General features: G+C 38.5%; 1 protein-coding gene across 1 annotated transcript in view; it reads right to left on the bottom strand.

Annotated features, from left to right (window-relative positions):
* Positions 1-2,506: 2,506 nt before the first annotated feature.
* Positions 2,507-11,788, bottom strand: part of MAN1A1 (mannosidase alpha class 1A member 1) — a 165,157-nt gene continuing 155,875 nt past the window's right edge. Inside the window, exons 10-12 of the mRNA XM_023218998.1 lie at positions 11,116-11,288; positions 3,023-3,138; positions 2,507-2,652 (exon numbers count right to left, since the gene is read on the bottom strand). Of these exons, the coding sequence (XP_023074766.1) occupies positions 2,526-2,652; positions 3,023-3,138; positions 11,116-11,288 (416 nt within the window). The 3' untranslated portion in view covers positions 2,507-2,525. The remainder of the gene's footprint in view (positions 2,653-3,022; positions 3,139-11,115; positions 11,289-11,788) is intronic.

Genomic DNA, 11,788 nt, shown 5'->3' with positions numbered 1-11,788 from the left:
ATTAAATTACATCACTATAATATTACTCTCCTATCTTGTTTACATTTTTGGTGTTTTGGGACTTTTGTTAAAAAAAATCCAAGTTCCAGAATTGCAAAAACTTCATTGTTGCCACTGAGAGAGCAACAGACAGCACAGCTTCTTGTCTATTCACACCAGGACACCACGGTACCTTACAGTGCAGTGTGTACACACAACCTGATTTTAATTCTGTATCTGCTGCAGAAATACTTATCAGCTTTGTGCTCCTTCAAATCAAACTGCAAAGAAAATGAATTAATTTAAATGGCAAGTTCAAGGACATTTATACAAACATTATAATCTTAATACATATGGCCCAATTTTGGCAACAATTTTTAATATTTTGCCTTAAAGTCCTGGGAACAAAGGGCTCTTGCTATCCATTTATTTCATTAGGTGAACTGAAGACATGAGTGGGAGAAATTATTCTGGATCACAGAGACACATTACCATGGAAATGACGATGTATGGAAGAGTCTTTTTCATTTACTAATTTTACTAATTTATTCTCTGACATACACCAATGGATGATGCTGAAAAACAGAAAGCAGGTCATAAAGGTGGTTCTGTCAGATAAAGGCAATCTTTTAAAACACTTTCAAATGCTAAAATAACTAAAACTATTAAGCCTATAGCTAAGAAAATAATTGTCTTCAGTAGTATTAGGTGGAACCATATGAAACTGTGGACAGTTTTTAAACCACAAATGCAGCAATTTCATATGCTTCAGCCTAATCCATGGGGTTGTACTGATCTTTCTGACCATTCTCAGCTGAAAATTCACATGGTCAAAGTCTTTGCACTTTAGTATATGCATCATATTAGCCCTTTCATGGAAGTATCTCTATCCACATAAATATATATGCATATATAGTGAGCCAGTGTGAGCAAACACAAGGTATCACCAAATCTATTCTTGAGAAAACCATTCCTATTTCAAACTTAACATTTAAAAGAATCAGATACTGATTTTTATCTACTCCAGGACTGTGGGGGATTGGGAGTGGCCATTTCTTTATATTTCTTCTAAGTTGTGATCTCTAGGTTGAATATAACCATACTAAATATGCTATATTCTTATTTGGCCTAAAATGTATTAGATTTTCCTTGATCGATCATGAATAAGCAAAACTGGCAAAGCTTCCTTCAGAGTCAAATCCTGCTTTCACAAACTGAAAGGAAATAATTTACTACATTTGAGATAGAGCCTTTTTCAAATCTGAGAAATCTGAACCAAACAGAATGCTTTATTTTCCCAAGAAAAAAAATCAAGATGAAATACAAACAAATGGAACTAAAAGCCATATGAAACACCCTTTCTTGGCCGGGCGTGGTGGCTCAAGCCTGTAATCCCAGCACTTTGGGAGGCCGAGGTGGGCGGATCATGAGGTCAGGAGATCGAGACCATCCTGGCTAACATGGTGGAACCCCGTCCCATCTCTGCTAAAAACACAAAAAACTAGCCGGGCGAGGTGGCGGGCACCTGTAGTCCCAGCTACTTGGGATGCTGAGGAAGGAGAATGGCATGAACCCAGGAGGCGGAGGTTGCAGTGAGCCGAGATAGCGCCACTGCACTCCAGTCTGGGCGACAGAGCAAGACTCCGTCTCAAAAAAAAAAAAGAAAGAAATACCATCTCTTTAGAGAGACCCAATTTCTTCATATATTCAGTTAAACACAAAAGCTAATCCATTAAATTATACTATTTTCTTTAGAAAAATGTAATTCAGTGATAGCAGAGCTCTGCAAAATTTGAGAGCTCACCTCTCTATGTAGTAGGGAATGGAAGAAATTAACCAGTATATAATCCAGAATTGACACAGGGCAGTAAAGTAAAATTAAAGGACACATTTACAAAATAGAAAACGCTAATATAATTAAGCAACAAAAATACACTGCAGTTCCGATGAAATGAGGTCAACATGAGATGATCCTTTTGGAATGACTTTCTAATTTGAATTATAATGTGAGTGAAGTATTTTAGAAGACATTCTATCAAATAATGATAGACCTGCATAAAGAGGCTGTCACAGTTAGAAGATCTGTCTCTGGTGGACAGACAAACCAGATTAACATGAAATTGAAAAGGAAAAAGCTTTTTTAATACTTATTATTATGGCTTTTTGCAACATGGCAAAACATTACAGCTTAAAGCAGACATCATCTCCTCTTAGAGGAGGAAAAAGTTTTGCAGTCAAATCAAATTGCTATACCATTCTACTCAGTTTAATAAAAATGGTATTACACCTTCATGAACTCCAGAGATAATAGGTTACTTAAAAACAAACAAAAAACTGGTGGATACACTGGCTGAATAATAAAGGATACGATAAGGAATTTAGGTCCACCTATACTTATGATAATAAACATAAAAGACTGCAAAACAATTTAAGAACTTAATCACAGACCTACTAATCAAAGTTCATCATGTGCCTGATTACCAGAAAAGGAATTATTAAGGTATGCAGTGAAGGGAATGGAGCAGAGTAAAATATAAAATGTCTTTTTATTCCTCTCTGATTTCAACTTCCTTTTTTTCTTTAGGGAGGATAGGGAGAAGATGTGCTTCGCTATTGAAGATCCAATGCTCCAGTGGAAGAAGATCATCGTCAGAAAATATTAGGTACAAATATCTGGTGAGAGAAACATAAGTATATGAGGCCCAAGAGACTAGGCAGGCAGTGAAACCACAAACACACAGCAAAAACCACATCAATGTCTCCATTCATCTTACCGAGAAACATGGACAAGAGTCAAATATATCAACAAAACCCTGAGGGGTTATACTCACTAACATGGGGTAAAGAAGCTACTCAGTGCTTTGGTGTTAGCAGTACCAAGTCACTGAACCTAGTTATTGAGAATACGCCTGCAATTATAGCCAGGCCTGATATTCTGAATCAGTCATACTTGATATTACTTGAATGTGTTCATGATAAAAGACATCTACAAAGATCTGTCCAGGTACCTCAGCCACATGGTTTTAGAATAATTTTTACCTACTTCAATGTCTCTGCCAGGAAGAAACTCTGCTGCACATCATCGTAACTCTCATGAAGAAGGTAAACATCCCTCAGGCCTGAGTAGCCTCCATTCACTCTGCAATGGTTTTCCAAGGCCTACATTACAAAGAGGAGGGGAAAAAAATGGTCACATTTTAATAAGCTGATTGTCACTAATTTTGATTATTAGACTGTCAAGTTCAGATAAAACTTTTTATTTTTTATTTTTTTGAGACAGGGCCTCACTCTGTTGCCTGGGCGGAGTCCAGTGGTACCATCATGGTTCACTGCAGCCTCTACCTCTTGGGCTCAGGTGATTCTCCTGCCACAGCTTCCCAAGTCGCTGGGACCACAGGCATGTGCCACCATGCCTGGCTAATTTTTTGTAGAGATGGGGTTTTGCCATGTTGCCCAGGCTTGACTCAAACTCCTGGGCTCAAGCGATCTGCTTGCCTCAGCTTCCCGAAGACTTGGGATTATAGACATGAGCCACTGTGCCCAGCCAAAATTTGTTTTTTACAAATTGGATTCAAATTAAATCAAAGTGTGTTAGAGTTTTAGGTAAAAAAAATTTAAAACCATAAACTAAATGTGAATCAAAAATGAAGTCACAGAACATATGGACAACATATCTCACCTAATTTGAAACACTTCTGCCTTTAGTTTTGGAAAAATTTTTCATTGATTTTTACCAATTCCTCCTATGGTCTACAGCAGGGTTTAGCAAAGTATGAACTACAGGCTAAATCCAGTTCACTGTTTATTTTTGTAAATAAACTTTTATTAAACCACAGCCATGTTGTTTAAATATTGTCTGTGGCTGTTTTTGTACTATAATGATAGAGCTAAGTAGATGCAAAAGAGACTGGCTGGCTGTCCCCCAAGCCTGATATTGTCTGGCCCTTACCAGAAAGAGTTTGCTGACCCCTAGTTTGGAGAGATTGCTCATGTCAACTGGGATCATAAACCACTGGTTGAGAAAGTGTATTGGAACAAAATCAGCTGCTACTATAATCGGAATATCTGAGTTTTTGAAAATTGATTGTAAGGTACTAATCAGTGATACTGGTAACAGAGCTAAAAGAAGAAAATGAAAGACAGAGACATGTGGCTGGAATCTATTCCTAAAATACATGGTTTTTTTTTTTTTTCAGTCTAGTATGGAAGAAGATGGGATGACTCCACTGACAACTCTCTAGAGAGAAATGATCCTACATTTCTGTAGTTGTCTGAATTTAATGAATATTTGGAAAACAGATGGGTTGGGCAGTGTGAGGATGAACGTTTCGGTAACAACCTAAACCAACCTGCCTTCCACTTTGTTGGTTACCACTGAGATGACTGCTGTTTGTGTTTTCTTTTCCCTTCCAGGGCCCACTTTCTTTCTTTTGTTTGTTTCTATTTTTCTTTAACCTTTTTCCAGCTTTACCGATGTATGACAAATACAAATAGTATATACCTAAAGGTGTACAGTGTGATGTTTTGATATACACTTCTTCTGTGGTATACACCATCTGCTGTGGTGGATATACATCATCTTCTGATGTGGATATACATCATCTTCTGTGGATATACACCAAGAATTAGGATTGCTGGATCATATGGCAGCTCTATTTTTAATTTTTTGAGAAGCCGCCATACTGTTTTCTACAATGGCTATATCGATTTTCACTGCCACCAGCAGCGTACAAAAGTTCCCTTTATTCTGCATCCTCACCAAGACTGATTATCTCTTGAATTTTTGATAACAGCCATTTAAAAAGGTATGAGGTGGTATCTTACTGTGGTTCTGATTTGCGTTTCCCTGATGATTTGTGATGTTGAACATCTTTTCATTACTGGCCATCTGTATGTCTTCTTTGGAAAAATGTCCCTTCAGGTCCTTTGCCTATTTTAAAATCAGGTTGTTTTTCTGCTACTGAATTGTAAGTTCCTTAATATTTTGGATAGTAACCCCTTATCAGATATATGGTTTGCACACATTTTTGTTGTGTTTTGTGTAGTTGATTGTTTTCCTTTGCTGTAAGGAAACGTTTTAGTTTGATGTAGTTTCGTGTGTTTATGTTTGCTTTTGTTGCCTGTGTTTTTGGGTCAAATCCAAAAAATCATTGCCAAGCTCAGTGTCAAGGAGCTTTTCCCTCACTGTTTTCTCCTAGGAGTTTTACGGTTTTAGGTCTTATATTTAAGTCTTTAATTCATTTTGAGTTGTTTTTTTCCTGTGCTGTTTATATTTTGAAATTACATTTGCTGCTCTGCTAGTTACCAGGCATATTCATTTCTAGGGAAGTTATTTTCTGCTCATCACATCCCACTAATCCTATTAATTATATGGTCAAATAAAAATTTCCATTGTACAAAAATGGCCATCTGCAATCTGGTTCTAATTTATTGACTATAGACAAAAATAATAAGGTTTAAGACTAAAACCCTAATATATTTTATAGTGAAATAAAGAAAATATAAACAAGATATACTTACTCTTAGATTCTCACGTCATTTTTCACTTTTTCGTTTTCCCCTGTGGATCATAGTTCTGTCCCTCTTTTTTTTTTTACATGTACAATTGTACCCCATTTTTCTCCCATTTAATCCAACTACCAAGAAGATGGAAAGCATAGACCTTGCCTTATTAGTTGAGAAAAATCTTCTCTGGCTAGAAAGGATTTTGGAGGAAAATAAGGCTCTAAGAATGTAGAGCCCAGAAAAGAGGCGAGGGAAAGTAAATACCAGCCTATGGATTCTCATGAGCAGAGATGCTGCACTGAGAGCTCAGCTCCCATCTACAGATACTGATAATGAGGCTATTGATTTTTCACATCAGGGCTGGAGGACAGAAGGGAGAGAGCAGAGACTATGAGGAGAAGAATTTAATTACCTGGTTAAAGAGAATCTGACCAGAAGGCCACATGAATAAAGAAAATAAAGAAAATGCCTCATGATTTCACGCTTTTAAAAAGCCCCCAAGAAAATAAGACCAATCAACTTAAAAACAGATGCTTCGATTAAATTCTAAGTTCCAGACAGTGCATCAAATGGAGGAGGAGCGTGAAGAAACTTTCAAGTCCTATTATTTTTTCTGTCCTCCTTTTTTTCTTTTGACAAAAACTCAAAAATACCAGATACATAGAGTAAGCCAAAAATTATTAGTTAAAAAAAGGAAAAAAAAAAAATCAGAATTTAGAAAAAATGGGCAAGCTTTTTATGGGAAACCCCATTTCCAGATATTTCTTTAAACAGATTTTAATCCCAAAACCTTTGTTCCCTTGAGGTTTTTTGGTGATGAGCTAATGATAGGGCCAGCCATGATAAATAGCCACTCCCCCTTCCTATGGAAACTGCTCTAAGCTCCTTCTTTTGTTAAAGGAGTTGCTTTTGGGGTAGACAATGCCTAATCACCTTTCTTTCTAGTTCACCCTCTCATTCTTGTTCCCCACAAGTCCTCTTGAGGTAAGCTATAGTATTCATGAACACAGTCAACAATTTTGAGTGGTGGGCCAAGTTCCAGCTTGAGACCCCCCCTTATCAGTGGCTCCAGAGACTCCATGTCCCAGGCAGCATCTTCCTTCTCAACATGGGGTTGTAAGTGAGAACGAAACAAAATGAAGAAATGCTTAGACAATAACAAGGGCCTCCAGAGGTTTAGAGAGGCCCAGCCACTTTCAGTTTTTAAAGTTTTTGGTAAATTAAGAAAAAAAAATGTTTTTAAGGAAAAGCACCAAAGACCCACCCCTCTCCCCTTACACAAAAGTCTAGATTTTAAGACTTTAGGAATGTGAAGCTGGGGACAAGCAGCTTTCCTGGGCCCTTACAACAGCCCTGATTCTATCAGCATCTCAACAGTGGACGTTGTCACGTGTTTGTATGGCTAAGTCTAACCAGATCATCATTGTACTACAATCTGTTCTTGGGACTCTCAGCCTCTAGGCATAGGGACCACCTTGGTTTTGAGGAAATTATTAGTAATTGTTAGTAATTATTATTAGTGATCCTATGTTACTGGGATGTGCTAATAGCAGAGAACAGGATATGAGAATGTTTATAGTGACTGGCACTCTAAACACGGGATGATGGGTAAGAAAATAGCAAGCATCATGAGTTAAATTCTAAGTCAGAGGACAGAAGAGTATTCTCTTGTCTACCAGATATATAATTGGCTGATCCATGGAGTAAGGCTGTCTGCGTGAGTGTGGTCTGAACCGAAGGGTAGAACACAGAGAATCAGGCACCTTGAACAAATCAAAGAGGGTTTGGAAACAGGATGAAGCCTGGGGAGGCAGGAGTAGGAAGGAGGAAGAGAAGTCACTTTCTGAGAGTGGAAATGTCTGAGTGGAAAAGGTTAGGTTTAGAAGAGCAAAGAAAAATGTCTGTGCAAAAAAACACCAAAAAACCTGAAATTACAAAAAAAACCCCCCAAAGTCAAACAAATCGCAAATCCCTATGTAAGGCTTTACCCTTTACTGTAGATCAGCTGAGACATTATATAATCTGTGAATATATACATATAATTAATATTCCGATAAAGCTCATGCTGTAAATTATCAGATGTTTAACTGGAAGGAATCTGTCAGTTTCTCATTTTTTTTTTTTTAATTTCGAGAGAGTCTCACTCTGTTGCTCAGGCTGGGGTGCAGCAATGCAATCTTAGCTCAACATGATCTTGAACTCCTGGGCTCAAGTGGTCCTCCCTCCTCAGCCTCCTGAGTAGCTAGGGACTATAGGAGTGTGCCACCGTGATGAGCTAATTTTTAAACTTGTAGAGACAGGGTGATGACTTGTTGCCCAGGCTGATCTCAAACTCCTATCCTCGAGCCATCCTCCCACCTCGGCCTCCCAACATGCTGGGATTACAGGCTTGAGCTACCACGCCTGGCCTTCGTGACATTTTTGAGAAAAAGCAAAATAAATATCAGTTAAATATTATTTCTATATTACAATTATATTAATAATATTAAACATTATTTCTGTCAGGCAGACTCACAAGTGCTTGAACACCTGTGATTAATGGAGTGCTGTTAACCCACAAAAGAACTCCCTAGTGTTGTAGTGCTGGATTATATACCTTTTCATATCTGATTTGACATTATTAGTAGACATTTAAGACACAGAAAGCAGGTTTCTCAAGTGTATCAGTGAAAGAAGGCTGGGAAGGGAGTGCTTTGTTAGAAGGTAGGAAGATGGCTTACAAATACTTTACAAACTGAAAGTATGGGTGAAAAAGTACAGTGCAAAGGAGATGTGACTCAGCGGTAGCGAATGGAGAAGCTAACACTGACCGTAATTTCAATATAAGCCAGTTTTTTTTTTTTTTTTGGAGATGGGGTCTTGCTCTGTCACTCAGGTTGGAGTGCAGTGGCGTGATCTCGGCTCACTGCAAGCTCCGCCTCCCGGGTTCATGCCATTCTTCTGCCTCATCCTCCCAAGTAGCTAGGACTACAGGCACCCGCCACCACGCCTGGCTAATTTTTTTTGTATTTTTAGTAGATATGGGGTTTCACCGTGTTAGCCAGGATGTTCTCGATCTCCTGACCTCGTGATCCACCCACCTCAGCCTCCCAAAGTGCTGGCAATTTTTGTTTTTTTAAAAATATAAATCTACTAAAAGAACAAGTTGGACCATAAGCTGTGAAAAATCACACTGCTAAGAGAGGAAGAGAGGTTTTGGAGACACACTGCTCAGCCCTAAAAGACCACAGCTGGAAACCAGGTCAGGAGAAGAAATTCAAGGGAAATGATGGAAGAGGAAAGGAAGAGATGGCAGAACGTGCTGTCTTCAGATAACTGGGGAGCTGAAATGTAGAAGGGAGATTTTTTTCCTCTGGTACCCCCAGAGCACAGAACATTGTAAATTGTGGCTTCAAAATAAGTAACTTTCTAACACCTTCAACCATTACCAATTGGAATGAGTTACTTTATTAGGTGATACGTTCCCCTCTGCTGGGAAGTGCTTGCGTTGATGAGGAACAGCTATCTTGCAAAGATTTGGAAGGGAGTCTTGTCTTTAAGTAGAGAGCTGAATGAGGTGATTTTTAAGACCCCCTATGTTTCAGTTTGGGTTCCCTTAAAAATAAAGCATGAGACAAGGGTTGGACGCAGGATGCAGGAAGTCTATCAGGGAGGTGATAATCAGGAAGTGGGCAAGTGGGAAGAGCAAAACAGGGACAGAAGAGCCAATACTAAGTTACGACTGTGTGCAACGAGGCTCACTCCTGCTAGAAACCCTCTGAAGAACCATGTAACATGCATTCCAGAATGATTCTTGAAAGAAAGAAGACTGGGATAGTTATCCATCAACTCCAAAACCTCCTTGGTTGACAGCCATTAATTCCCCAGCACTTCCCAGACCACAGCCAGCTGGCTAGGGAAAGCTCTTCCACCTTCTTTTCCTGACATGGTTTCCAGCTGTGGTCTCAAGTATGCATCACAACAGCCAAGTGCTGGAGGTGCTGGAGGTGAGAGCTGCCAGCATATGCGGGGCTGCTGCTGAAATACAGGAGGCCATGGGGGCAGGGGAAATGTGCGGCCATGCCTTCGAAGTCCCAGTTTTTCTGATTTAAACAATGCAAGATCCTACAGCACTCCTTGCTCACCACTATAGCTCAGGTTCTAGCAGAGGTTACTGGGGGCGTCCCCAAAATTGAGACCTCAGTGTTGTGACACAGGGAAATGATTTCACGTCATATATTATGTTAAAGGGTTGACAAGAAATAAAAATCATAACACATAAACCAACCTTATGATCCCATAAACAACCAACCTCCCGAAGAACAGAGCAAACCAAAGCACCCTGTCTACCTTGCACTACGAATTTGCTTACCTCCCATTTTTTATCCCTTCTCGGCCATACATTTTGCACATTCTAACATCTATAAAATGGATGTCATAATTTAATTCGCAGTGTTATTTTTCTTAGTGGTATATGAAACAATGATGCTTCTTACTATCGTGTTTTAGATTTGATGGAATACATTATTCCTGATATTCTCAACCTACACTGATATTCAATTCATTTGCTGGCCAATTGAAGATCAAAACAATTCCTATCATCAAAGTTTAGAAAAGCCTCAATTTTAACATTTTTTTCCAGAGGAAAAAAACAGAAATGTAAAGAAATTACAATGACTACTGATTAAATGTAATAAAACTGCCCCCTCAAAGAGGCCTAGAGAATTGCTGTTATTTAAAGTGACTGATGATTAATAAGAAGACCCATACTAAACGAAGAGGATAATAAGCAAGATTCACCGCTGGCTTCCTAAGATATTAGTTACATTTTACCAAAGGCAATATTCATTTTAGATTTCCTGAGAGAAGTCATTCCTCATGGACAGGTTTTAAAGATAGCTAACTTTCTAACAAAGAGTGGTGGAGAAGGAGAGTGTAATTAAAGCATCTGCTTGTTCTTATCCCCTGAATTCCCTTCCACTCCTTGCGGAATAATAACTCTTACAATTAGACAGACATTGTTAGATGCGTATCCTGCAGGGTGCCTCCTCAGGCATTCTGCACACAAAGCATTCACTAGATTAGCTGAGGAAGGAGATACACCATCCTGGGCAGGAAGAGACCCAAGAGGTGACAGACAATGAAAACAACACCCTGGGCAGGTGGAAAGCTTACAGATATTCCAAGAAACCTCAGACTGGTGAAGGAATATCCTTATACAAAGTAATGCTTCTATAAGTGCTTTCTAAAAGTTAGATCTAAGTAGCTATTTACTCTAAGTAAAAGCATATACTAGCATTTTAAAGCTCAAAGACAGAAAAACACATGAAGTGTTTATTGAAACAGACAGAGGTGAATATCCCCAAGCTGCCAATAACCCTTAGGTGGAATTAAGAGATCATCATTTTTGTATTAATGGGAACTTAATTTTAGACTATACCTTTCTAGTCATCTCCTTCAATATCTAAGTCTATCAGTAGGTATATCTATATCAATGTTATACCAAGCAAAGCTGAAGCCAGGGATATAGAAAAAATCCTGGTCGAAGCTTTAAAAATTATAGAAAAGTTGATAAGCCTGATTTATAGGTATCAGCTGAACATTTTTTACTATGACATTTATCTATAAGAAACATGCAAATTAAAACATCACCTCTACAGCTTCCCAGGCCCATTTCCTGTACTTTGGATCATGAGTCAGTCTCCACATATACATGTAAGTCTCCATAACTTCTGGCCGTAAGATGTAGTATTTTTCATTTTGTCTTGTAGCAATGGCTTCAACACCACCATCAAATCTGAAAGCTTCTGGTCCCAGTTTCATAACTAAAGGACATGGAATGAATGAGTAAGGGTTACTGTCCTGGATGGTGCTTACAGTCAATAAGTTAAATAAAACTAGAAAGTACAGTCATCCCTCAGGATCTGTGGGGGACTGGTTCCAGGGCCCTCCGAGGATAACAAAATCCATGGATCCTTGAGTCCCTTATATAAAATGGCAAAGTATTTGCATACAACCCAGGTACATCCTCCCATATACTTTAAATCATCAGCAGTTTACTTGTAATACTTAATACAGTGTAAATGTTATGGAACTAGGTGTTGTATTGTTTAGGGAATAAAGAACAAAAACTCTATAAATGTTCAGTACAGACAGAACCATCCATTTTTGGGGAACATTTCTGATCTGCGGTTGTGGAACCCAGGGATACGAAGGTCTGACTGTACTTTAACAACACTGAAGAGAGATGTCAAAGTGGTCAGTTTTAAAAAAGAGTTATAAACATCATGTAATATATAAAACCCATATACTTAAAACATTTAGT

Source organism: Piliocolobus tephrosceles, chromosome 5 (assembly GCF_002776525.5).
Source record: "Piliocolobus tephrosceles isolate RC106 chromosome 5, ASM277652v3, whole genome shotgun sequence".
In the NCBI taxonomy this organism is placed as follows: domain Eukaryota; kingdom Metazoa; phylum Chordata; class Mammalia; order Primates; family Cercopithecidae; genus Piliocolobus; species Piliocolobus tephrosceles.
The sequence above is the reverse complement of the archived record's forward strand: the minus strand, read 5'-3'. Positions and strand labels throughout refer to the sequence as shown.